Source organism: Eretmochelys imbricata, chromosome 7 (genome assembly GCF_965152235.1).
Source record: "Eretmochelys imbricata isolate rEreImb1 chromosome 7, rEreImb1.hap1, whole genome shotgun sequence".
In the NCBI taxonomy this organism is placed as follows: Eukaryota; Metazoa; Chordata; order Testudines; family Cheloniidae; genus Eretmochelys; species Eretmochelys imbricata.
This window is the reverse complement of record NC_135578.1, coordinates 83,182,778-83,210,726: the sequence shown is the minus strand read 5'-3', so window position 1 is coordinate 83,210,726 and position 27,949 is coordinate 83,182,778. Positions and strand designations below refer to the sequence as shown.

Here is a 27,949-nt window from a genome sequence, read left to right as displayed (position 1 = left end):
GGCAAAGGCTGTGATGTTTGCACACGTGGTTAATTTAACTGGGTCCTACAAAGTAAAAGTTAGGGAAACTTTAAGAGCCTTTGCCCCAACCCAGGCATTCTCTGTAAGGGTTTGCGGCAGGGCTTTTACAAACCTCCTCCCACCCATAAGAAGGATATGAGAGGAGCTCCTCTTCTGCAGACTGAAGGAGGTCAGCAGGAGGGGACCTCTGCTACTGCACGCCATTCAAGTGGAGCTGCTGTCATGTGCAAGAGGGAAACCCTGCTTCTGTGTTCTATATCACGAGGGCTGCAGCCCCAGGCTGGTGTCTCTTCTGTGAGGCTTGTGAGATCCCTGGGGCAGAGGGGACTGCTCTGAAGTCAAGCATGCCACAGCACATAAGGTCTGCAGGAGAGGAGGCTCCCTCCTGCAGGATTTGCAGGATACTTGGGGCATGACATTCCAGTGATATCTAGCTAAATAATCATTTAGGGGAAAAGAGCTGCTGAGTGATTAAAAATAAATAAATCTTTTTCTCTGAAAAGAAGATCCTATGAGGACCGTTGTTTTTTTAGTTGCACAGCTAAGTACTCAAAAGTCAGGAAATGACAAAGTAAGGTTGTATGTAAGCCTTAATCCTGTCCCTTCCATGTTTGCATTACTACTGCACAGTGTTAATTTCACCAGCACACATTTTTCAGGTGCGCTGTATGATGGGGATCATTTAAGAACATAAAAGTGGCAAAGAGTCCTGTGGCACCTTATAGACTAACAGTGGTATTGGAGCATAAGCTTTCATGGGTGAATACCCATTTCATCGGATGCATGTGAACATAGACATTTTTTGTTCTGCAACCACATACACATATTGTCATCATGTTGTCTGCTGTTCCCAGGGGATTATTTTAAACTGTCAACTAGCTCTGACATTAGTTTCCAGCATGGAGACCCAGTATCTGAAGTCTGGATGATCAAGATGCTAAAGGAGCTCTCAAAGATAAGGACATTGTGGAGAAACTAAATAAATTCTTTGCATCAGTCTTCACTGTTGAGGAAGTGAGGGAGATTCCCAAACTTGAACCATTCTTTTTGGGTAACAGATCTGAGGAACTGTCCCAAATTGAAGTGTCATTAGAGGAGGTTTTTGAACAAATTGATAAACTAAACAGTAATAAGTCTCCAGGACCTGATGGTATTCACCCAAGAGTTCTGAAGGAACTCAAATGTGAAATTGGAGGACTACTAACTGTCATCTGTAACCTATCATTTAAATCAGCTTCTGTACCAAGTGAATGGAGGATAGCTAATGTGATGTCAATTTTTAAAAATGGCTCCAGAGGTGACCCTGGCAACTACAGGCCAGTAAGCCTCACTTCAGTACCGGGCAAATTGGTTGAAACTATAGGTAGGAACAAAATTGTCAGACACATAGATGAACATAATTTGTTGGGGAAGAGTCAACATGGTTTTTGTAAAGGAAAATCATGCCTCACCAATCTACTAGAATTCTTTGAGGGGGTCAACAAGCATGTGGACAAAGGAGATCCAGTGGATATAGTGTATTTAGATTTTCAGAAAGCCTTTGACAAAGTCCCTCACCAAAGTCTCTTATCCCATGACTGCTTATTTTGCTTTAGAGGGAACGTTCTCACATGGATTGGTAACTGGTTAAAAGATAGGAAACAAAGGATAGGAGTAAATGGTCAGTTTTCAGAATGGGGAGAGGTAAATAGTGGTGTCCCCCAGGGATTTGTACTAGGCCCAGTCCTATTTAACATATTCATAAACGATCTGGAAAAAGGGGTAAACAGTGAGGTGGCAAAATTTGTAGATGATACAAAACTACTCAAGATAGTTAAATCCCAGGCAGACTGTGAAGAGCTACAAAAGGATCTCACAAAAATGGGTGACTGGGCAACAAAATGGCAGATGAAATTTAATGTTGATAAATGCAAAGTAATGCACATTGGAAAACATAATCCTAACTATACATATACAATGATGGGGTCTAAATTAGCTGTTACCACTCAAGAAAGAGATCTTGGAGTCATTGTGGATAGTTCTCTGAAATCATGCACTCAATGTGCAGCGGCAGTCCAAAAAAGTGAACAGAATGTTGGGAATCATTAAGAAAGGGATAAATAATAAGACAGAAAATATCATATTGCCTCTATATAAATCCATGGTACTCCCACACCTTGAATACTGCGTGCAGATGTGGTCACCCATCTCAAAAAAGATATATTGGAATTGGAAAAGGTTCAGAAAAGGGCAACAAAAATGATTAGGGGTATAGAACGGCTTCCATATGAGGAGAGATTAATAAGACTGGGACTTTTCAGCTTGGAAAAGAGGCAACTAAGGGGGGATATGATAGAGGTCTATAAAATCATGAGTGGTATAGAGAAAGTAAATAAGGAAGTTTTATTTACTCCTTCTCATAATACAAGAACAAGGGGCCACCTAAGGAAATTAATAGGTAGCAGGTTTAAAACAAACACAAGAAAGTATTTTTTCACACAGCGTACTGTCAACTTCTGGAGCTCCTTGCCAGAGGGTGTTGTGAAGGCCAGTACTATAATGGGGTTCAAAAGGGAGCTAGATAGATTCATGGAAGATAGGTCCATCAATGGCTATTAGCCAGGATGGGCAGGAATGGTGTCCCTAGCCTCTGTTTGCCAGAAGCTGGGATTGGGTGACAGGGCATGGATCATTTGATGATAACCTGTCTGTTCATTCCCTTTCGGGCACCTGCCATTGGCCACTGTCAGAGGACAGGATACTGGGCTTGATGGACCTTTGGTCTGACGCAGTATGGCCGGTCTTATGCGTGGCCTGCCAATTCTAGTTCTAGTGGTATCTCTACTAGATCCAGCCAGGGGAGAATCATCCTACATCACTCTCCTTCTAGAAAGAAAGGTGACCCTGTAGAACTGTCAGTGACATTTGTTCTGGAGGATTTCTGCCGTTAACCTTGCTTGTCGATTGAAGTTGTGCCTTTCCTGCAGGTGGGAGACCGCCTTTACGGGCTACTGGTAGTGCCATGGTTTTTGTGAATTTGCTGGACCTCAATGACAATGATCCCACCTTCCAGAACCTGCCTTTCGTTGCTGAGATCCCTGAAGGCCTTCCAGCAGGTTCCTCCGTCTTCCAGGTGAATCTGCTGCTTTCATCATTTCTGTTTCAACCTGTATTTTGCAGTGGTGGTGTAGCCATGTTAACCTGTATTAACCACCACCGTTTGTAAAAGTGCTATGGAAGTGCCAGTCCTATGGAACTGTTTAGTATGATTATCGTCGCTACATTTTGGTGAGAGCCTTCTGTGAAGTCAGTACCCTCCCGCAGATAAATATGGCCACAGTCAGCAGCCAGCATTGTATAAAATGGGGATACAGTAAATGATAGTTCATTTCTGAGCCCCAGACTCCATAAGACAGGCAATATTAGGGACCTAACCAAATGCCAGGAACCTGGCTCAGGTTAATTTACCTGCGATTGTGATGGTGATAAAGGGGTTGTTTTCTCCTCACCCAACCTCTGTCTCTCACTAGCCCCTTTCTCTGTGAGAGAGGTGTGTGTACAGTTGTTTAAGCACAGGGCTAAAAATGGGGAACTCCTGAGCTCAGGTCCTGGCTCTGTCATTGACTCTTGCTGTGGCTTGGGGCAGGTCACTTGCCGTCTCTGTACCTTCATTTCTCCACCTGCAGAAATGAAATGTCAGTACTGGCCATCTAAGAGCTGTGCAGGGGTTAAGTAATGTTTGCTAAGCTCTCTCTGTAAGTACTAAGTAGCAGAACTCCCACTCCTGAAACCTCTCCCCACAGATGTGACACACCATGGGTTCTATGTACTGTAACCACTAGCAGATGTGACAGTCAAAGTACCCTTTGTGTTTAACTCGGAGACTGTGGGAAATGGACTCTCTCGCTCTCTGGGTCTAAAGTTTATGTATTTTTATTTTATTTTGACCAAGGCAACACATTCAGGGCTCTAATATGAGAAGTGTGATGTCGGTTTCTTTCTCATGCTCGCTTTTCCCCTCCATCCTCACTAGGTGGTGGCCATAGACCTGGATGAGGGTCTGAATGGGCAGGTGACCTACCGCATGCAGGTGGGCATGCCCCGAATGGACTTCCTCATCAACAGCAGCAGTGGGCTCATCAACTCCACGGCAGTGCTGGACAGGGAGAGGATCTCCGAGTATTACCTCAGGGTGGTAGCAAGTGATGCGGGAGTGCCGTCCAAGAGTTCCACCAGCACCCTGACTGTCAGAGGTGACTGCAGGGCTGGGCATCCCAAGGCCGTTACACTCACGCCAACACTTGGCGTTCTTTCCTAGACCTGACTGGCAGGGCAGGACTTGTTTTCATACCCCTAGTCCCAGAATCCCCACTGCCATGCATCGGGAGGGGGCTATCCTCGTACTGCTGTCCCTACACGGTTTAGGAGTATGTCTTCCTCATAAGTGAGATCAGCTGGGGTGCTCATGCTAGCAGTGCCCAGACATGAGCACTGAGAAAATGAAGGCATGGCACTGTCAGTGGAGGTGGGGAGAACCTAGATTTGTGGATTTGTTTCCTCCATTGCTCTGACTGCCCTGGCATTTCTGTTCCTTTCAGGGTGTGTTGCAAGGACAGTCTGTTTACCTGGATCTTTGCCTGAAGGGGACTGAGTTTCTGTGTTGCTTGGGGGTTGGGTTCTCAGAGCTGACCTTTTGTTCTCAGAGCTGACCTAGTGTTTTAATTCATGTAAGTTTACTTAATAGCCATACATAAGCCTAAGAATAGCCATATTGGATCAGACCAATAGTCCATCTAGCCCCATATCCTGTCTCTGACAGTGGCCAGTGCCAGGTGCTTCAGCAGGAATGAGCAGAACAGGGCAATTATCGACTGATCCATCCTCTGTCATTCAGTCCCAGCTTCTGGCAGTTGGAGGTTTAGACATACCCTGAGCATGAGATTGCAACCCTGATCGTCCTGACTAATTGCCATTGCTGGACATATCCTCCATGAACTTATCTAATTCTTTTTTTAACCCAGTTATGTTTTTGGCCTGCACAACATCCTATGGCAATGAGTTCCACAGGTGGACTGTGCATTATGTGAAGAACTACTTCCTTTTGTGTGTATGTTTTAAACCTTCTGCCTATTAATTTCATTGGGTGACCCCTAGCTCTTATGTTATATGAGGGGGGAAAATAACACTTCCCAATTCACTTTCTTCACACCATTTATGATTTTATAGACATCTATCATATCCCCCCTTAGTCCTCTCTTCTCTGAAATGAACTGTCCCAACCTTTTTAATCTCTTCTCACATGGAAGTTGTTCCTACTCCTAATCATTTTCATTGCCCATCTTTGTACCTTTGTCAGTTCTAATATTTTTTGAGAATTGCATGCAGTATTTAAGGTGTGGTTGTACCATGGATTTGTATAGTGGCATTATGATGTTTATTATCTATCCCTTTCCTACTAGTTCCTAACATTCTGTTAGCTTTTTTGACTGCTGCACATTGAGTGGATGTTCGCAGGGAGCATCCACAGTGACACCAAGATCTCTTTCTTGAGTGGTAACAGCTAATTTAGATCCCATTATTTTGTATTGTGACAAAGTTCCTGCTCTACCTTGATAGGTCTTGCGCTTATTGGAGGATTTGCTCGCCTTGGAGCTTCACGGCAGCCCTCGGCTTGGCCGTTTTTCTGAACCCACAGTCCAGGTCTACGCCTCCTGTGTCTGACCAGGAGTTGAGAGGATCTGGGGGGAACCTGGGCCCGCCCTCTACTCTGGGTTCCAGCCCAGGGCCCTGTGGAATGCAGCTGTCTAGAGTGCCTCCTGGAACAGCTGTGCGACAGCTACAACTCCCTGGGCTACTTCCCCATGGCCTCCTCCCAACACCTTTTTTATCCTCACCATAGGACCTTCCTCCTGGTGTCTGATAATGCTTGTACGCCTCAGACCTCCAACAGTCTGCATTCTCACTCTCAGCTCCTAGTGCCTCTTGCTCCCAGCTCCTCACTCGCACACCACAAACTGAAGTGAGCTCCTTTTTAAAACCCAGGTGCCCTGATTAGCCTTCCTTAATTGATTCTAGCAGCTTCTTGATTGGCTGCAGGTGTTCTAATCAGCCTGTCTTAATTGTCTCCAGAAGGTTCCTGATTGTTCTGGAACCTTCCCTGTTACCTTACCCAGGGAAAAGGGACCTACTTAGCCTGGGGCTAATATATCTGCCTTCTATTACTCTCCTATAGCCATCTGGCCCGACCCTGTCACAGTATGTATAATTAGGATTATGTTTTCCAATGTGCACTATTTTCCACTTACCACCATTGAATTTCATCTTCCATTTTGTCACCAAGTGACCCAGTTTTGTGAGATCCCTTTCTAGCTCTTCACAATCTGCTCTGGACTTAACAATCTTGAGTTATTTTGTATCATCTACAAATTCCGCCACCTCACTGTTCCACCGCTTTTTTCGGATCATTTATGAATATGTTGAACAGCACTGATCCCAGTACAGATCCTTGGGAACCCTGCTCTTTACTTCTCTTCACTGTGAAAATTGTCCATTTATTCATATCCTTTATTTCCTACCTTTTAACCAGTTACTGATCCATGAGAGGACCTTCCCTCTTACACCATGACTGCTTGGTTTCCTTAGGGTATGTCTACACTATGAAATTAGGTCGAATTTATAGAAGTCGTTTTTTTAGAAATCGGTTTTATATATTCGAGTGTGTGTGTCCCCACAGAAAATGCTCTAAGTGCATTAAGTGCATTAACTCGGCGGAGTGCTTCCACAGTACCGAGGCTAGAGTCGACTTCCGGAGTGTTGCACTCTGAGTAGCTATCCCACAGTTCCCGCAGTCTCCGCTGTCCATTGGAATTCTGGGTTGAGATCCCAATGCCTGATGGGGCTAAAACATTGTTGCGGGTGGTTCTGGGTACATATCGTCAGGCCCCCGTTCTCCCCTCCCTCCGTGAAAGCAAGGGCAGACAATCGTTTCGCGCCTTTTTTCCTGAGTTACCTGTGCAGACGCCATACCACGGCAAGCATGGAGCCCGCTCAGCTCACTGTCACCGTATGTCTCCTGGGTGCTGGCAGAAGCGGTACTGCATTGCTACACAGTAGCAGCAACCCATTGCCTTGTGGCAGCAGACGGTGCGATAGGACTGGTAGCCGTCATCGTCATATCCGAGGTGTCCTGGTCGCCTCTGTGAAGTCGATCAGGAGTGCCTGGGCAGACATGGGCGCAGGGACTAAATTTGGAGTGACTTGATCAGGTCATTCTCTTTAGTCCTGCAGTCAGTCCTATTGAACCATCTTATGGTGAGCAGGCAGGCGATACGGATTGCTAGCAGTCCTATTGCATCATCTTCTGCCGGGCAGACAAGAGATGAGGATGGCTAGCCATCCTATTGTACCAACTTCTGCCGAGCAGCCATGAGATGTGGATGGCATGCAGTCCTTCTGCACCGTCTGCTGCCAGCCAAAGATGTAAAAGATAGATGGAGTGTATCAAAACAAGAAATAGACCAGATTTGTTTTGTACTCATTTGCAAACCCCCCCAGCCCCCCGTCTAGGGGACTCATTCCTCTAGGTCACACTGCAGTCACTCACAGAGAAGGTGCAGCGAGGTAAATCTAGCCATGTATCAATCAGAGGCCAGACTAACCTCCTTGTTCCAATAAGAACAATAACTTAGGTGCACCACCATTTCTTATTGGAACCCTCCGCGAAGTCCTGCCTGAAATGCTCCTTGATGTAAAGCTACCCCCTTTGTTGATTTTAACTCCCTGTAAGCCAACCCTGTAAGCCGTGTCGTCAGTCGCCCCTCCCTGCGTCAGAGCAACGGCAAACAATCGTGCATCTGAGTTGAGAGTGCTGTCCAGAGCAGTCACAATGGAGCACTCTGGGATAGCTCCCGGAGGCCAATACCGTCGAATTGTGTCCACAGTACCCCAAATTCGACCCAGCAAAGCCTATTTAAGCACTAATCCACTTGTCAGTGGTGGAGTAAGGAAATCGATTTTAAGAGCCCTTTAAGTCGAAATAAAGGGCTTCATCGTGTGGATGGGTGCAGGTTTACATCGATTTAACGCTGCTAAATTCGACCTAAAGTCCTAGTGTAGACCAGGGCTTAGAAGCCTTTGGTGCAAGACCCTGTTAAAGGCTTTCTAAAAGTCCAAGTACGCTATATCCACTGGATAACTCTTGTCCACATATTTGTGGTCTCCTTCAAAGAATTCTAATAGATTCGTGGGGCATGATTTCCCTTTACAAAAGCAGTGTTGACTCTTCCCCAGCATATTGTGTTTGTCTCTATGTCTGATAATTCTGATCTTTACTATAGTTTCAACCAATTTGTCTGGTTGACAAAAGTTAGGCTTAACAGGCTGAAATTGCCAAGATCACCTACGGAGCCTTTTTTAAAAACAAGTGTTACATTAGCTACCCTCCAACCATCTGGCACAGAGGCTGATTTAAGTGATAGGTTACATACAACACTTAGTAGTTCTGCAGTTTCATATCTGAGGTCCTTGAAAACTGTTGGGTGAATACCATCTGGTCCTAGTGACTTATTACTGTTTAATGTATCAGTTTGTTCCAAAACCACTTCTGTTGCCACCTCAGTATGGAACAGTTCCTCAGATTTGTCACCTGAAAAGAATGGCTTGCCTGTGGGAATCTCCCCCATATCCTCTGCAGGGAAAACCGATGCAAAGAATTAGTTTAGCTTCTCTTCAATTACCTTGTCTTCTTTGAGTGCTCGCTTGGCGCCTCGAGCATTCAGTGGCCCCACTGACGGTTCAGCAGCCTTTCTGCTGCGGATGTACCTTAAAAACAAAATTGCTGTTAGTTGTTGTGTCCTTAGATAGTTGCTTTTCAAATTCTTTCTTGGCCTGCCTCATTATACTTCTGACTTGCCAGAGTTTATGCTCCTTTCTATTTTCCTTATTAGTATTTGACTTCCAATTTTTAAAGGATGCCCTTTTACCTCTAACTGCCTGGTTCACTCTGCTGTTTCGCCATGGTGGCATTTTTAGTTTTTTTAGTTTTTTGGTCCTCTTACAGTTTGATGTATTTTTGCTTGTTTATTTTAATCTGGTGCATAGGTTTAGTGTGAACCTCTATTATGGTGTTTTTAAATAGTCTCCATGTAATCTGCAAACATTTCACCCTTGTGACTCTTCCTTCTCATTTCCATTTAACTAGCCTCCTCATTTTTGTGTGGCTCCCCTTTTTGAAGTTAAATTCTATGGTGGTGAGTCTATTTGGCATTTTTCTCCCTACATGGATGTTACATTTAATTACGTTGTGGTGCTTAGAGCCTACGATAAACATGATTAAGAAATAACCCCACAGTTCCTTAAGTCCAATGTGTGGCAGGATCTTTGTCTGCACCTATAGCCCCAGCATCCTCTCTGCCATGCACCAGGAGCTGGCTAGGCCATCTACCTCTAGGCCCCAGATTCTCTTCCCTCCTGCCCTGAGAAGCAATGGGGACTGTCTCTGTATGTCTGTCCCTCAGAATATCTCCTGTCCTGTGCTGATTGAGAAACTACTTGTACTATAAACTCTTGTATGCCTTTCAGGGCAGGAATGGTATTTTCATTCTGTGTTTGTACAGCACCTAACACAATGGGGCCCTGATCCTGAGTGGCACCTCTAGGCAACCCCTCAATACAAATAATAAATAACAATAAAGGAATTGTAAAAATGGAAAGTTCAGAACAATCACCAGTGAAGGGATGAGTTTGAGAGGTTGGTAGTTGGCAGTGGCCTTTTAAGAACAGCAGATTTAACTGGGTGCATAGGCAAGGGGCATACTTGACCCTCCGCTGTCTGTTACAGTTCTGGATGTGAATGACGAGAACCCCACCTTCTTCCCAACTGTCTACAATGTCTCCCTACCTGAGAACATACGCCGGGACTTCAAAGTGGTCCGTCTGAACTGCACTGATGCTGATGTGGGTCTGAATGCTGAGCTCAGTTACTTCATCACTGGTACCAAATATTTCTACGCTTTCTTATCTTTGATATATCTTGGCTGTGCCATTAATCTTTGTGCAGTGGAGAACACCAATCCATCCTTAGACCTGTTCCAGAGTCACGATGCAAAGCACTGTGGGTAAAACATATGCAAATCAGACAGCCAAAAGGGCTTTTCATCTGCTGTTGCTTTGCAAGGCTGATTTGCTTACATTTTCCTATGATGCTTTGCAAATGACTGAAAAACTGTTTGAGGCTGAGAATTATCTATGCTTCATCAACCTGAAAGCGTAATCAGCTGTGTGTGTCTGCACAACATGAGCATGAGGGCTTGAAGCAGGAATTGTTGGTCTCCTTTGCAAGGTCAGGTGAAGCATTGCCAAGGGAGCTGTATTCAGGCAGGCATGGAAGATGACATCTCTTACTCCACCTTTTCACGTTCTCTGTATGTGTATATATATTTCTTCTTACTATATGTTCCATTCTATGCATCCGATGAAGTGAGCTGTAGCCCATGAAAGCTTATCCTCTAATAAATTTGTTAGTCTCTAAGGTGCCACAAGTCCTCCTGTTCTTTTTGACATGAAAATGTGCCGCCTCCTATCTCGTAGGGCACGGTTGATATAGCTGTTAGATTCAGGTCCCTTTCCACTTCCATTTTTCTGGAATACTCCGGTCATAACTCCAACTATACCTAGCACTGAGTAGACCCAACCCTCTGGAGGGGAGGCACAAGCTGCAGCTGGTCACAACTTCCAGTGACACCCAGGGATGGGGAAATAGACATTTGAAACTCCTTATTAAGATGGCTCCACCCCCATGGAGTAGTGGGAATGCTGGCAATGGCATGGGGACAGAGGAGCTAGAGGGAATGTGAATGTGCTGATGTGTTCTGTATGGGAGAGGTGGAGAAGGATGTTTTGGTTTGCAGAGGTGGCACGTGTCTATTTGATGGCGATGTTTTTGTGGTGTTTGTAGGTGTTATTGGAGATGGTGCTCTCTGAGGAGTTTGCTGTGTGGTTTTGATATACAAGACAGTAAGTTTGTTGTTCATGCTTCTGAAAAGCTTTGGAATGATGTTCCACGCATAAGCTCTGCTCTCTCCAGAGGTTCCAAATGTTGTGCATTATCGCCCTCTTCTGTACAAAAGTGAGGATGATGCCCCAAATTTGTATTCGCTTTAGCTGTTAAGTAGTCCCATCCTTTAGCCGGGATAGAATGCTGTACCTGCATGACTTCTCTGCATTCTTCTTATACATTCTGATTCTCACTCATATGTTTTTGGTTTAAATCAGAACCAGAACTCTTTCCAGGTCTCCCCCTGCCACATCTTGCCTCTCAACATCATGAAAGCAAGAGGATTGGCTGAGTGCAGCTGTGAGATATGCGACTAAGTCATAAGGCACAATTCATTTAAAGTGCATTTATGGTTGGAAGCATGTCTGTAAAAATAGCACTTTCTTATATAAAATACCATATCCCTCCCCCTCTGAGGTTGTATCCACTCCCATTACTGAAACAAACATGCTTTTGTTTCTGTTAATACTGCAGAGCCAACAGTGTGATGGGAGAGCAAACTGGATTCATCACCAAAATAGTCAGTTGAGTTCTAGTTGCAGAATCTCTAATACTGAAAGTGAAGAAAAAGGCCAAAAATAAACTCCACAACTTGGTCTTCACATCCCAAGCTGAGTTTTCTGCACCTGCAGTTAAAAAAAAATCCCTTCCAGTACTTTGACTTGCAAAGTGAGCACATGTGACTTGGACATGAAGAGGGAAACACAGAGAAACCAGTAACATCACATTATGATCACTCTTCTTACTATAGCTGCACTGTGTTTTGTCCCACAGTCCCTATGGTCCAGCGAGAAAAAAAAATACATATGTATTTCCAAAAGGACACTATGAAAATTGTATGAAATAACCCACTTTTCTTCAGAGGCAGAAAGTGTCCATTTGGGCTTTCTTTACTTAGCACAGCATTTCCCAAAACCTGTGTTGGGGCTGTAACCTGTCTAATAAAGGCCCTGGGTCAGTAGTTGGAGGGATGGGGAAAAGGGAGCCATTTACTTCTGCAGTCATTGGCCTGTTCATTCTTTACCATATAAAACATTCCCATCCTCTTTGAAAGATATGGCAGATATGGAGTTGTTCTGGTGTATCTGACTGAGTTGCAGATCAGGACATGCTATGTTGGTTTGCACTGATTAACTCATAGCATTGTGACATTTGGTTTGTTACTTGGGTAGCAATGTGTTGCGCTGAGTAGTGTGAGGGATTGAGCTAATTGCATTACATTGGGCAGCCGTGAGGGTCGTGGGAAACGTGCTATGTTTCTTTCAGTTGACATAATTTAGTTGCGTTACCTTATCCAGTATCCTGGAGATTGCTTTCTTCATGTGATCTGTCAGAGTAGATACAAGACAATGTTGTGCAATAATGATTTTAAAAACATGTCTTCCCAACAGCTCTCAAGAGCCAAACAGCGTAATAATTGTGTTGTCATCCATTAGATGGAGCCATAACTAGAAAGCCCTCCTTGGTTTTACTGTGGTGTTTTCCCAATAGAATATATTGGTTAGGTTTCCAGTCACTGTTTAATTTGTGTCTGTTTTCTCACTCTGTCTCTGAAACATTTTCATTTGCTTTTCTGCAGGTGGAAATCAGGATGGTAAGTTCAGTGTTGGCTTCAGAGATGGTGTGGTCAGAACAGTAGTGAATCTCGACAGAGAAACTATGGCATCATATACCCTAGTCCTGGAGGCTATAGGTAAGGATTTCCCTCAGTTTTTGTTATTCAAACAATCAATTTAGGTTATATACAAGCCTTCCTTGGGGTGCATTGGAGAGAGAGAGAGAACTGTCTGTAAGCACCATGTAAGTCAATGTCAGTAGATGTGTTTTACTAATAATGATTCCTGTCCCACTTCTGTTAATATATCTCAGCCCCAGTGTGGAGGGACCTGCCTTTACTGGGTGGCAGGGGGATTCTTTATTTGTGTTCATTCAGTCCAGGGCTTTCCCTGCACTGGTCTACTGTGATCGGGGGGGGGAAGCCCTCCTTCTAGTAAGGAAGCAGTTCAGTCTCTTGTTACTGTATATCCCGCCGTAATGAAAATATTCACTATGGAATTATGGTGAAACAAGATCAGTCTGAAAGTGCCATGCCAAAACCTGATTCACTTACTGCCAGATTAACACTGTGGAGCCAGCTGGCATGATCAAAGGAACTCAGTGCCAACTATTTTCTGGCCATTATCACCAAGGGCTTACAGTGCTGTGTTAGGTTATAGGAGCCTTGGCCTTTGGAAGGGGAGATAAATGGCAAGGTAGGAATTTTCTATAGACTAGAAAACTGTTGGAATGCATGTGAAAACCAGATGATATAGGGGGTGGAACAATATTGGGAGACCAGCAGTTCCCAGTGTTTGCAGCTGTGGATAATATTATCTCCCTCTTATGGATTTTGGCCCTCTTTTAGCTATAGAAGCAGAGGGAACTCCTCTGTCTCCTTCCATCTCCAAAGAACCCCATGCAGGGTTACGCTGGCATTTGGTAATACAAGTCAGCTGGATATTTGGTGACCGTTTCTGAAATAACAAAGGATAAGCGCTGATCCTCAGGCAGTTATCAGAGTGTCTGTCTTTCTAAGTTGCCAGGTCTCCTGGCCCCCAGTTTGCTGTATTTAAAACTGATAAGTGTTAAGGTATGTTTTTAAAAATATGTTAAATTCTTATTTCTCATTGCTCATGGTAACACCTTGGAGTCTTGAAACCAAACTGCATTTTCATGCCATCATTTTGTTTCCTGCATTGTCATGCGTATTGATTTATGCTGCTGCATCAGAGCTGGGCTCTGATGCTGTTTTTCTGTTTTTCTTTTGGTTAATTGAAAAAGAACATTTGCTTTAAAAGGAAAAATAATTGCATGGATTTTGAAATTGCACAGAAGATGAAGAAGAAAAGAGAGTTTGGGGGCAGAGAGAGAAAATGTGGGCCTCCTTCTTTTCACAGTTTCAGTTTAATGGATGATTAATTGGCCATTCCGTGTAGAATGTAGGTGTGCATGCATTTTTTATGATGCCATAGTCTGTTTCCCTGTGGAAGGTGTGGCAGAACTGGAGCTCCCTCATTTGTGGCCCACCTCTTGGTGTAAGAAGAGGAAAGGCCTTTTCATCTTGTAGAAATGTAATCCTCAACGAATAGTGAACACCCAACAAGAGAAGTACGTGCTTCCTGTCTGGGAGAAGGAAAGAGGTGAGATGGACCACCTTGTGTTTTCTATTCTTCACAGACAATGGCCCCACAGGGAACAGGCGGACTGGGACAGCCACTGTGCACATCACTGTACTAGATGTCAATGACAATCGGCCTATCTTTCTTCAGAGCAGTTACGAGGCCAGTGTACCTGAGAACATCCCAGACTCCAGCAGCATAGTGCAGGCATGTATCCCTCCTGTCCCTCAGGCTCCAAAGGAAGAGTGTTACTGTGTGAAAGAGAATCTCACCTCCCTTCACTCTTGCCACGTTCTGACTGTTAGCTGGAAAGACAAAGATGTACAGAACTTAACAGGTCTTTCCACCTCTGGCTATGATCCATCTCCCTGCTAGTCTAGGATTATTCCATACTATACACTCACTAGCCAGACCTTCCTCTCCTTTGATGAACTAAAAACACCAGAGAGAGGCTGGGAGAAAGTAAGCTGGGCAAGTGAAGTCATTCATTTTTTGGATGCTGAGCAAGGCAGGGAATGGGAGGGTACCCTGGAAGAGGAAAAACAGGAAACTGCTTTACCCCACTTCTTGAGGGGGAAAAAAAACTCTGCTTGTGAAAGCCTCTTCTTTTCTCTTTCTTTGGCCTTTCTTCTCTTTCCCGCCCAGCTGGTATATGTGGCTATGGACATAGCAGCAGTAGAGCTGCACTCTGAAATTTTCCATTCTGCTTGGGTAAAGTAACATTTTCCATGGTGAGATAGGAAAGGAGACAGGCCTCAATAGCAGGCAACTAGTGCCACAGTACAGAGCCGCTTTCATTGCAACACTGGCTGAGGCTGCAGTGTCTTTTCTCTCCTCCCAGTGAGCTAACAGGCTGAGAGGATATAAAATTTTCAAAGAGAGAGAGAGAGAGAAGGGTTTGGAGTCTCATTTTTATTTTTGTTTCCCCTTTGGAACTAGCCATCAGTAGAGCTGAATGGCTGAATGAGCTGGGGAATGAATGCATGTATTCACTCAGCCTTTGAGGGTTTCCAACCTCACTTCAAAACCAAATGTTTTCTGGAGCGGGCACCAAGGAGTCTTTGCAGTATGCACTGTGAGGCCTTCTTATGCCTTTAATGCATCTCTTAGTGCTGGAAAAGGGGCAGTGAGGTGACAGGGCTTTGTCCCTGTCACGTGGAGGAGAAGGAGATGGCAAATTGATTCACTGGGGAAAAAAATAGTGGAGCCTTTCACCTGTTGGTCACTAGTTGAATCCCACCCAGGTTGGTAGTAACTGAAAGTCACTATCATCTAATGGCCCTTATTAAAGGTGCCATCTGTGAAAGGAGTTCCGTCTGAGTAGTTCCTAGTGAACATGTAACCCTACAGAAAAAAAATCACCACAAATGGTGCTCTTGTTTGTCTGAATTTTAGCTTTTTATGTCTGGGTTATGCTGAATGGCTTTGCTGTGCCTCAGCTATGCTGCAGTATTATTTCTGATGTGTGGGTAGTTTTTAAATTATGCCAGTGTGCTCAGAGCATAACAGTTGGTTCCCTTTTTATTCTGTGCATATACATCTAAATACATAGGTAGAGAATCCGAGGGTTGAATAGGCCTGGAGACTAAGTTGCTCTTTTACCCGAGAGCTGATCCCTCTAGATCAGTGCCAAGTCATGTTACCAGGGCAGCGTGGAAGAAGTACTGGGCTCTGTTGCTGCCCATGTTGTGCCTGATCTCTGAATTCATATGGGACCCTGCTCTCCAGGCTGTCAATTCAGCTCCACGTCCAGAAGCAAACTATTTTAAAAGATATAATCAGTAAAAAATGGATGACTCCAGCCTTTACCCCCCGTGGACAAAAGGGAAGAGATTGCAAAGCATGTCTGATTGCCTTGAGGGAATAATGAAGACACCCTTAGTTATGGGGCTGGTAACCAGTCTGTACTTGGACACCTGTAACACCCAGGTTCTTATGGGTAAGGGTGGAAACGTCCCTCTCTCAAGTGTGTATTCACATACACCTGCAGACTCCTCTTCGACCTCCCATTTCCAGGCAAAGGCCAAGAATTATGATGCTGCACTCAAGCCCCATGAAGCTCTCTCGTAATGCATTTTCTTTCCACCTGTCCTGATCTTAGGGTTGGCTAGGAGGCAAACCAGCCCCGGTGAAGTTAGAGCAGCCTCTAACTTCCAGGTACTGGGGACTGTTCTGCTGGCCCAGGATTGCTGAAGTACATTGTACTCCATCTCTGCCCTGCTGCACTGGCCACACCCTCTGCACCAGGAAGTGAGGAGCAAGTGGTATAAAGCTCCCTGTGCAAGTTTTTCAGCACTGAGCATTCTCCCATACAAGGGGAATCCTCAGTTTCCCACATAGACCTGACTACAGGCTTCTTTTGTGCCACTCTGGAAGCACAAAGGAATCTTGGTGGGTGCCAAGGACTTTCCCCCATCTTTGTAACCAGCCCTCTCCCTTCTGGAGGAGCAGCCACAGCATTAACTTTCTGCTTCGGGGTAATGTAGTGATGCTGTTCAGACCCCCTACGGGAATTCATGTAGTCTGCGCAATCCCATAACTTAACCCTATTTTCATTCATTTGATGGATTTGATCTGGATGAGCATAGACTGGCCATACTTTACCTTCAAAATGTGTTTTACTTTGTTTTTCCTTATCAAACTTGCCAGGCCCCTGTCTCATCACGTGGATTAGCCCCTTTTGATGAGTTTGAAACAAAAATATGTTTGCAAATCAAAAGATGTTTTTAAACAGAAGGAACATACATGTTTGACAATTGCCCTGTGTTTATGCAGAAACTGTTCTGATTGCCTGTCTTTTGATAATAACATATTGTGGAGCAACGCAATAATAACTAGGAAACAAAACTGAACCTGGTAGTCACGGCTTTCCTACAGAAGACAATACAATGTTTTCTAAAATACTCCCTGAAATGAAATGCACATGAAAGTCTGGAAAGGAAAGAAGGTGGTAATCCCAGAGAATTTGCCTGTAAAACAGGCTTTAATGACCTTCCAGGAAAGCTTGTTTTCCCTGAAACAAAACCAAAAGGAAATGAAATACATTAAACTGGGTTTAAATGATGTCAGAGTGATGATATAAACAAACCCAGGAAACAAATAATTTTGTGGGTTTCGTTTAAAATAAATGTTCACAGCTGAGTAAGTTAAAGAAGATGCATTCTCCTTTCTCTTAATGTTTCCCCGTGTTTTAAATTGTGTGTCATGAACCCTTCGGGCTAAATGAGAACCTAGCAGTTCTCATTGTTCTCAAGATGCTCGGTGGAAAGAGCGCTTCTCCATTGCTAGGCACTGAGCACTTTTGAAAATATGGCCACTTCATTTAAGTAGCTAAATGGGAGCTGCCGGGTGTGGAGCTTTTTGGAAAACCTGTCCCTAAGATACAAACGTGCTATGTTTATTTATACTGCCCTTTTTAGAGAACTTCTTTGGGAAAGGGAAGGTAGATTACCGTGCTAGTCATATGTCCTTTACAGCAGAAATGAGGGGCTCATCCTTGCACAGCCAACTTGCCAGTGGTTGAAACCCTCCAGAGGCCCTTTTAATGCATTCACAAGCATGTTTACCTGAACCTGCTGCTTATTTATTGAAGTGGTTTTTCAGTAGACATTTGTGGAGTCCATGATTACATATAAACGTATAACAACCTACAGATTGTGTCACAAGGATGAGTACATAGACTTTACATGGTGAACAGAGAGTGAGTACAGTGGAGCTTATTTAGCACACACCTGCTTAGGAATAGGCCAGCTGAGAGAAGACATTTTCCATGCACAAACTCCAAACCATTACAGAATTATAATGAGGCCCCAGTTCCAGAATAAACCAGCTAAAAGAATAAGCTTGTAAGGACACAAAAATGTAAAATACAATAGAAAACATAAAGGAATACATCTGCTTAAAAGGACTACACGTCAATTCAGGAAATACACTTCTGTAATAGATTTACCCTGGGTCACTCATCTTAGACGCAGTGTTTGTTAGCCAGTGAGATTGTTGCTCTCTTGCCCAAGTCATTTGATACAGATGTTACATGACTTACCCAACATTCTTCAAAAGAAACCAAGCAGCACCTTCTAACTGGGGAGGGATAGCTCAGTGGTTTGACCATTGGCCCGCTAAACTCACGGTTGTGAGTTCAATCCTTGAGGGGGCCATTTAGGGATCTGAGGCAAAAATTGGGGATTGGTCCTGCTTTGAGCAGCGGGTTGGACTACATGACCTCCTGAGTTCCCTTCTAACCCTGATATTCTAAGCTATCTGTGAAATCTTCCCATGGGTGTCATTTGGACCTACCCCTTTCAGACCAGAAAACAGCAACCCTGAATATTTTAATTGCAATATTCAAGACACATATTAAAACTGAAGTAACACCATTTCACATCCTCTTCCACCCATCCTCAAGCTCCATTTCACAGTGTGTCCCAGAAAGGGGCATTGTTAGTGGTTAAAAGACAAAAGATCCCAGGGACACCCGTGTTAGAAATTCTCAAGGCTTCCAGCAGAAATGCTTAGAATAGCATTTATTTCACTTTCCTTACTAGTATTAAAGGCTAGTGCTTAATGCAGATGATGCAAATAAGTGAGCCCTCAAGAAAATGTTTGAATTTGGTGAATATGGGGGGAGGAGAGGGGTTAATGAACTCCCTATTCTCTGTGACCTAGAGAGGGATCCAGTATCCTCACTACTTTTTTCCCTTCTTTGTCTTCTCCCTCACAAGGCGCAGGGGCCCTCCACCACAAAGTGTGCTCAAACAGCACCATTTGGAGCCCAGCTTGTATGTCCTTGTTTTAAAATGGCACATGTGTTGCAAGTGAGGATTGAAGGACATTATTGGTTCCTAGAAAACATCCAGACTGACACAATGTCAGCATGTTATGTTTTTACGCAAGGTGGCAGTGATGTATCACAGCATTGTGGGGTGGCATGGGTGGGGGGATGTGACACGGTGGCTCAGCATCAGGCCATGACCTGTTTGTCCCAGAGAACAAACTTTAAAATGGTGGCAGCCCAAGTGCTGAATCAGCTATTGCTGAATATTTGAAGGGAGATCTGGTCTGAATGCAACACCTGCAAGGCACTTCCTCCCATCACCTCCTTGCAAATTCAACACAGTGCCTTGCACTGGGTCTGCTTCCCTCCACCTGTACTGGCTCAGGTATATACAGTGAACTGAACAGGGCCACTTAGCCACAGTCCCACACCTGACTTACAGGGACCATGTGCTTCTTCATAAGTAAAACAGTTGTGTTTGGGGTCTTTATCTGACTTTGGCAAAACCTTTGAGAGCTTCTATTCTCCATGAACTAAGAGCTGTAATGGCTAAGGCCTGGTCTGCACTAGGAAATTAGGTCATTATAACTATGTTGCTCAGGGGTGTGAAAAATCCATACCCCTGAGTGACACAGTTAAGCCGATATATAAGCCGATATACCCACCCTGACTCTAGACAGCACTGGGTCAATGGGAGAATTCTCCCATCGACCTAGCTACTGCCACTCTGGGAGGCATAGTACCTATGCCAATGGGAGAACCCCTCCTGTTGTTGTATGTAGTGTCTTCACTGAAGCCTTATAGGAATGCAACTGCAGAGGTGCAGCTGTGCCACTGTTGTGGTTTACATGTAGACATACCCTAATGCTTCTGTTAATGAACAGAGGGCAGATATTTTAACATCAGCATGTGCACCCCTGGGTCTTTACAGTAAAGGAGATGGAGGAAAAACTTCAAACTACCAAAACTTGGAGAAATAGACACCTTAACCCCAGGGAGACACTTTGCAAGGAGCCTTAGAATTAGTGATGCCTTCTGTCAAATGCTTTCCCCAGCAGATGTTGCTGGTCTTATGTCACTCACTGCTGGTTAGTTCCAGATTGTAGGGTCCCAAGAAACAGTACCACATTGGTGTAATCTGGTTCCATCAGCTGGTCTTTACAAACTTCATGCTCCCACATTGTGGGCTGTGGGACTCCTTGAGAGATTTCCATAGGTACGGGAATTGCTGCCACTCTGCTCTCCCAAGGTCTCTGCCCTGACTCTGTGCTCTGCAAAGTGGTATTGGATGATTTGAGATCTCATTGATAGCAGTGAATGGGGTGTTTGTGCAATGAGATGAGTTGGTGTTTGCAGCAGAATGGTGGAGAAACAGTTGTCACATTTTAGTGGACTCCATGAAGTCCCAGTCCTGGGTGGCTGGTGGCATTCTTGAGCAGGTCCGATGGTGCTGAGAGACAGGCTGGGTCCGCCTGAAGCTGTTTATGGAACGCCTTAGGGAGCCCAGTCGCTTCCAGAACCTTAGCTGTGGTTCACTGGCATCCTCTGGGTGGTAGGGCATGCATTCATGTGGCCCATAGCGGGCCTGGTCGAGTGCTGCTGGTTTGCAGAGAGTGACAAAGATAAGACAGGTAGCCAGGAGGAGAAAGATGCAGATGAGTGCGATGATAATAGGCAAAGGGTCTGGCTTCTCCCCTGGGGGCACGGGACTTAGTGGGACCAACTTGGTGGTGGTTACAAGGAATCCAAGGATACTAGGTGTTGGAGAGGTCTCATTCCCAACATCCTCTGTGTTCATCTTTCCTGCAATGCAGAACATGAACAGAAATAAGGTGATTTAAACTATTACCATCTAGAAGCGGTTCCATAGCTGTTGTAAAATTGACTGATGGCCTCAGGCCATAGAGGTGTGCACATCACCAACACCACCCTCATGACTGGTGCCAGTTGGCACTGACGTGGGTAACGTCAGCAAGGAGGACTACGACGACTTGGGATTAGAAGTGGAATGACCTTCTTATCCTTAGAGGATGGTTCCTCCAGAACTGGGCTGAGGCACATCAGTACGCCAGTGTGTGAGATTCATGTCATATATGTGTTCCTTGGATAAAGAGAAGACTTCAGTTTGCCAGGCTGCCAGCCCAGCACCTTTCATCAGTACTAAAATGCACCTAAAAACACGATGCAGGAAGCTTCCACTGGCCCCAGTAAAAGTGAGGGTAGGTGAAGTTTCCATGAGGCCCATCATCACGTGGGCAAAGTGCACGTCTTCTCATTTCACTCGTAACTCAGACACCTTCTAAGAAGCAGCTGGCTTTTTATTTTTAGTCAATTAAATGACCCTGGCTGATAGTCCAGAGTTTGGACTCTCTAGAAATGAAGTACAGGGCTGCAAGCCTGTGTCATAAGGTTATGGAACTGTTTGTTCCAAGACACCAGTAGGGACAGTGCAACAAAAGGTGGAATTTAGATCTATTAAATACAGTTTCTGTGCACTGAACTAAAATACAGATATATAAAACAACAGAGCCCCCTGACAGGAATATCTGTTAAAGGGAATATATAGCCACATATTGGTACGTGGAGCAAAACACACCCCTCCCGCATTGCCCTGGGTAATTAGCGTGTCACATCTCTAGTGCGGCTATTCCAGTGGAACTCCATTGTATAAAGCTCAGCAGCGAAGTGTAAGTAAGGGAATACTAGAGCTGGTCGAAACATTTCCATCAAAACATTTTTAAACAGAGAATGTCTTTTTGATTCACCAGAATTTTTCACCAAATATAATTGGGGGGAGGTTCGGATAATTTTGGGATTTTTTCAGTGAAACTCCAGAAAATGTTGCTACCAAGGCCATTCTAAAGGCATTTAGTACAACCATGCAGCTATGTGAACTCATTCTCAAACACTCATTTTAAAATTCAGATGTATTTCTTTTCATCACTGAGTTGCTTGGATTTTCAAGAAATATAAGGGCTGGGTAAATATTTTTAAAATTATTATTAATTGGTTTATTATAATTATATTACAGTAGCCCTGAGAAGCCCCAACACAGTCAATAATACATGAGGCCACATGGTGAACAAGGAGGAGAAAACAAAATCTTGAATAAGCAGTTCATCAAGTGAGGACTGTCTATCCTGTGCACTGAATGGGGCAGGGTTGCTGTGGAAAAAAATAGTTTGTGATCATGTCATTTAAGACTCTCAATAATGCATATACACAGGCAACCTTAATTCTGGCATTTTCTTGATTTTGAGTGCTAGACTTTGCAAACTTAGTAATGTTATTTTAATGTAGTTTTATAGATAATGTCCTTGTTTTTTTTAAAAAAAAAACGCAAACTGAAAAAACAGAAATTCCATCATGTGGCATCAAAATGACACCCACATGCATTGTCAGTGGGGGTGGATCAACCATGTGGACCTGAAGTAACTGATAGCAATAGTAGGTTGTCATTCAATGTGTGGACGAGCAGAAGAGGGAGATGGAACTCTTTGCCAGGGGGTTTCATCGCTATTGCTGCGATTTTTTGAAAGGCTTATAACATGGCCAAATCAAGACAGATTTCCATAGGGAGGGCAAAGGCACAATCCCTGACAGAAAGGCCATCTCCTGCCAAATTTCAAGTTCCTGCTCCAAACGGGAGCTAGAGCTTTTCAAAGAAAAGGTCTCAAGAATTTAACAGGAGCAAAACAATGTACTTTTCCATAGCCTCATTCCCAGAAATGGCTGACCCATTTTGGCTGAAATTTTCCAAACAAATTCAGTCTGAGGCAGACATCCAGTATGGAAAATGTCAGCCCAGATGGTTGAAGTTTGACAAAGTTATAAGTAAGTGAAAACAGCAACTTATAATGCAAAATGCCTGGTACACTTAATAATAGGCAATGCTGCCCCCCTGCCTATAATAAGCAAGACATACAAAGGAAGTACTGTTATCCCCATTTTACAGATGGGGAACTGAGGGACAGAGAGATTCTGTGGTTGTCCAAGGTCACACAGGAAATCTGTGGCAGAGTAAGGAATTGTACCTAGATCTCTTGATCCCGTTCAATGCCTTAGCCACAAGACTATCTTTTTCTCTCTTTATCTTTAGAACCCTGTTTTTCATATCAGGCTAATGAGTTAGTTTCCTTCAAAATTTTTACACCTTAGCCAGCTTATAAAAAAAAAAAATTTTCCCCAGTCATGCCCCCTACACTGAGGACCAGTAAAGAAGTTAGCCTAGGGGCAGCTACAGCAGCTCGGTATCACTCAGGAAATCCCCCATGCTAGTGGGATCCTTCACCAGCCATCTAAGCCAGCATTATTGTTGCTTTGCATTGCCAGAGCAGTGCAAAGCAGGCAAAACTGGGCCAATGTCTGACCCACAGCTAAGAGTTAGGCTGCAGTTGGTGGTTTTCAGTGGAAGTGCTGGTAGCCATTGATAAAGAGGCAACTCCCAGGTGTAAAAGTCAGTGGAGAGACTTAACTATATAATGAATTTATCCAAATGAAAGCTGAATCAAGCAACATGCACAGAACGATATAGGATATTTCCCACATATATCCTTGATGGTTTATCTATGAAGCTAACATTTAAATGGCTGTTTTTATAGAAGCTTGAGGCTTGTACTGTTGAAACAGACATGGTGGACAGTTATCAAGGTGGCGGGGGAGGAGCTATCCAACTCACAGTCTAACTCCCCATTTCTATGAGAGAAGCAGGAAAAGTAACTATGCTAAGTCATGCTTACTTGCAGCTTTTAGCTTAATCCCTACATCCAATATAGCAAATCCATTCTGCGTGTGAACGACACTATATCCTGACACCAGTGACACTGAGAGTTGGAAAAATATTCTGCTGCATATTTCTACAAAGATTAAATCACGATTGCAAAATGTTTGCTATACAAATACTCTAGAATGCCACAATATGCAGTCCTAACATTTTTAAACACGTGAAAATATAAAAATCCACAATTTTTTAAATGTCTATAAAGTTTTAAGGCATATCTATTAATTATAATAAAAAAGACAACAGCATTTTACATACATACACTCTCTCTCTCTCAATCATTAAGCAATCACATCATATTCCAGCGTTAATAATGACTTAACCAACCAGTCCCTCCCTAACAATACTTGTGGCTGACGGTGTCTATTTAGTATGATGAAGAACATATGGAGAGTGACCAGACTTAAGATTCAATGTACACAGCTATAATGCAGTCCCCCTGTGACACTGTCAGAATCTCATTCCCCTGGATCGCTTCTTAGGCCCATTTATCTTACTAAATGTCATGTCAGATCTGAGGCGGTCCCTTCCCCCATCAATGGAATTCTTTTTTCAGGTTGGTAAGATATGTGTTTGCTTTTGTTTCAGCCTCTGCCCTTCCCGCACCTTCTGGTGGTTCTCATGAAAGGCGTTTATTCACAATTATTTCAGATGGAGAAACTGCCCTCAATACAAGTAGGGAAAAGCCACCACATTACCTGTAGTTTCCAAAGCTGCCCTGCTGCGGCCAAAACAGCTCAGACTTCACTTGGAGAGCTCCAAGAAAACCACATGAACCGAATTACCTACACAATATCAGATTATTTCCTTTAGCACGTGGCAAAGTTGAAAGGTCAGAAGTCCTCTTCACAAAGTTCAGATGTGCTTCTGGAGGTTTCCAGCTGCCTACCTTCAGTGGAAAGATTTTTCATGTTAAAAAAATGCAAACTTTCCAGATGTCACACCCCCTCACCCTGGCATCCCTGCCGTGCTACCACAACTCCACTGGAGAAGTAGCTGAGTGCCCCCCAGGGATACCACCAGCATTATTGTCAGTGTTCACCGGAGAGTGACCCAAAGCACTCCTTTCACATGGCCTCAGTGGCAGTTCCATTCCCAGCCATCCACGGGGGTGAGGGAGGTTTTGAGTCATGTCCTCCTTCCACTGACTGAGTCAGTTGGGAATCCTTTTGATTTCCAGAGTGGTATTCTCAGCATGATTCACAGGGTTCTGGCTCACGTGAACACTACCAGAGATTAGTCTTGCCAGCTCTTGTGATTCTGTTTCAAATCTTGCAATATTTGGTATTTTTTCTTAAGGACCCAGTCCCTGGATTCAAGTCATTACATGAGAATCTCAGCTTTCAAAAGGAAGGAAGGAAGAAAAAGAAAATTCCTAGCCTTCACGGTTGCAGAGCCAAGCTTGAAAACATGAACCCATGTACAGCACAGAGGTTCAAAAACCAGAAGGCAAAGAAAAAAAAACCAAAATGTGTTAGATTTTAAGCGAATTTCATTTGTGGAGATCTGTCTCAAGAGCTTTGAATTCTTGTGCTTGACAGTATAGAGTGCTGCACAGCCAATATCCAGTACCTCAGGCTGAGAATACCCGAAGGGATTTGCAAACATAAGTCACTTGTGCTAGCAGCTGTAGGCCATATCTGCTCGTGGTTACAACTAGTGTTCTTGCAACTCCACTGACTTGAATGGAGATGCTCCAAATTTACACTGCTGTAATTGAGTGCATTTGGCCCCTGAGCTCTGAACTGAAGAATGGAATCTCTCTGATAAATCAGACAACTTTGTGCACAGTCTGTATTGCCATTATGTCTGTTTCCTCCACTCTAATGTCCACTCTCAATTTAATGTCCACTGTTATTTTCCTGAGACGGTGTATTGATTTCCCTTCTCCCATCAAAGCCTGCTGAGTGCTCATCCTAATCCACAGGTAAACTAAAACAGACTCGCAGGTATGGGAAGAAATATTCCTGCTCTCTTTCTGCAGATCCTTCCTATATCTCATCGCTTCCTGCCTTAGTTGCTTGTACCTCTCTCATCCCTTCCCCAGCTGCATGCCCTTCTCTCTCTCTCTCTGTCTCTGAGATGGTGTTTCCAGAGCCTGGACCCCAAAGCAAGCTAGTGCTGGGAACTGTTGTGTGGTACTCACTAGAGTGAAGGACTTTCCATATTAATGGCTTTCAGAGCAGGAAGGAGAACTTCCCCCATATACCACATACTAAGCGGGACACTTTGCTACCACACAAAGTCAACGGCCTTCATCAGTTCACTGTTCTGTGCAGGAGGAAATGGCTGCTCTGGGTAACAGATAGATTCAGGCCAGCGCTGCAGCTAGCAATTTGAAATTAGTTTTGTACTACTGCTGAGCAACTTGTGCCTGGTATATATAAAATTGGCATGTATTCATTGGAATTGAAAGTGGAATTCAATCCAGCCACATATACAACTAGAGGTGGCAAATAATTTAGAATTTAATTTCTTTTTTGTAAAATCTCATGGAAATTAATTGGATAAATTATTCTGTAAATATGTTAACAACGTATTTGCCCAGCAGTATTTTTAAAAATACTAGCCACTCCATTTCCTCCCAGCCCTGCCTGCACACCAGAGTTGCCATCCTGTGATTGCTCCCACAGCAGGCACAATTAGCTAGTGAAATCCAGCAGTATTAATAAAAGGCCTGTTGAAGAGCAAACAATCTGCCAGTCACCATACAAAACATTGCCCCATCTGATTAAATATAGTATGAAGTGACTGGCATATGCCCATGATTCAGATTCAGATCACATCTTTATAGCACGCAGATGAAGGTTGTGAAGGGTTTCATTTTGTAAAATGTTCGCAACAAAAGTGAAAAAGTCATAGTTTTGGAACATCATAAAATATGGAACAAAAAGTTCCTCTCCTCGGTCTCACCAAATAGCAGGTCTGGGGTGGGTTTGTGCATTTTTGCAGTCGTTTTCACAAGTTCTCATCACCTTTTCTGATCTTTTGCTAGAAGAAAGTCGTTTTCAGTGGCTTGTGCACTTGTGACACAGTGTGGATGGAAAAGGGCTTTCCTCTTCCCTTCTCATTGTATCTTGAAATTGGTGAACGCTAGGAAAGTGTCCCCAGCTCTCCTTAATATGGAAAAGAAACTGCAAAAAACCCAAACAAAAAGCCACCTTTTACCTATCTGGAGAAGGATGTAAAATTCAGTGGCTCAGTTTTATACTACCAAATACAAAGTTTCAGAAAACTCAGTATTTTAGTACCTAATCAATGCAGAACAATCACTTAAAATATGTTTCCCTTTGACTAATCTCCTCAGCCCACTGCCCCAAAACCCTACCTGCAGACCAGTAAGCGATACATTCACAGAGCTGTTTCCCTCCTGGACGGGGACCGTGATCATGAATGATCAGGTTTGACTGTGATCACCTTATTTTAGCAGCATCTGAGACCATCTCACATCCTCATGCCCTGGCTGCTTTAAAGCCTTTTGCTTTTCTCCAGATCTTTGTGAAATCAAACTTGAAAGATGGGAAGAGGGAATAGGCTGCCCGGATTAGAAGGACCTGAGAGCACTGACCTTTCCCTTAGAAGCTGTCAAGAAATGCTGCAAAACGCAGGCTGCAGGATAGCTCTTCAGAGTTAGCGCAGATCATTGATTGATCATTTTCCCCCTTGTGTGCTCCTACAGCTGCTGTTATCTTTTCAGGACAATCCCATGAGGCTGCAGCTGGTCCCCTGGCTTTGTACTAATACTCTCACTAATACTCAAGCTGCACAGGGCTGTCTACCTTCTCCTGTCTTTTCCCTCTTACTGCTTGCCCTTCCATAGCTCTCTGTTGTCTTCCAGTCCCTTACTTCTTGGGGGAGGGAAGAGGGGGGTAAGGTAGGATGCGGGGAGAGATGGCAGCTAGGATGGGAATAGCAGGAACAGACAAAGCCAAAACAACTTAAATGAACCAGCCAAACCTACAGAGCTCCGCACTTTAGAATCAACAAACTCGTTTGGTCATTCCTTAGGATTGTATTGTTTTTGGAGGTTTGGATGTAGTCCCTTTAGGGAAGGGATATCAGACTAAATTGTAATTCTTCAAGCAGCTCTCACCTTCCCCTGTGGAAAGTTTGAATGGTACAGTCTGGTGGCTAGATGCTATTCACTGAATGTCAGTTAGGTTACTCTGGGAGCCAATTTGGGA

General features: G+C 44.0%; 2 protein-coding genes across 2 annotated transcripts in view; one reads left to right on the top strand and one right to left on the bottom strand.

The window, feature by feature from the left end:
- CDH23 (cadherin related 23) overlaps positions 1–27,949 on the top strand; it is a 498,190-nt gene that overhangs the window by 339,318 nt on the left and 130,923 nt on the right. The window contains exons 23-27 of the mRNA XM_077821918.1: positions 2,988–3,133; positions 4,034–4,253; positions 9,839–9,991; positions 12,633–12,746; positions 14,270–14,418. Coding sequence (XP_077678044.1) covers positions 2,988–3,133; positions 4,034–4,253; positions 9,839–9,991; positions 12,633–12,746; positions 14,270–14,418 — 782 coding nt within the window. The remainder of the gene's footprint in view (positions 1–2,987; positions 3,134–4,033; positions 4,254–9,838; positions 9,992–12,632; positions 12,747–14,269; positions 14,419–27,949) is intronic.
- C7H10orf105 (chromosome 7 C10orf105 homolog) lies at positions 20,364–20,783 on the bottom strand. Its single transcript, XM_077821365.1, has one exon. It carries the CDS (start codon positions 20,781–20,783, stop codon positions 20,364–20,366), a length of 420 nt encoding a protein of 139 aa, XP_077677491.1.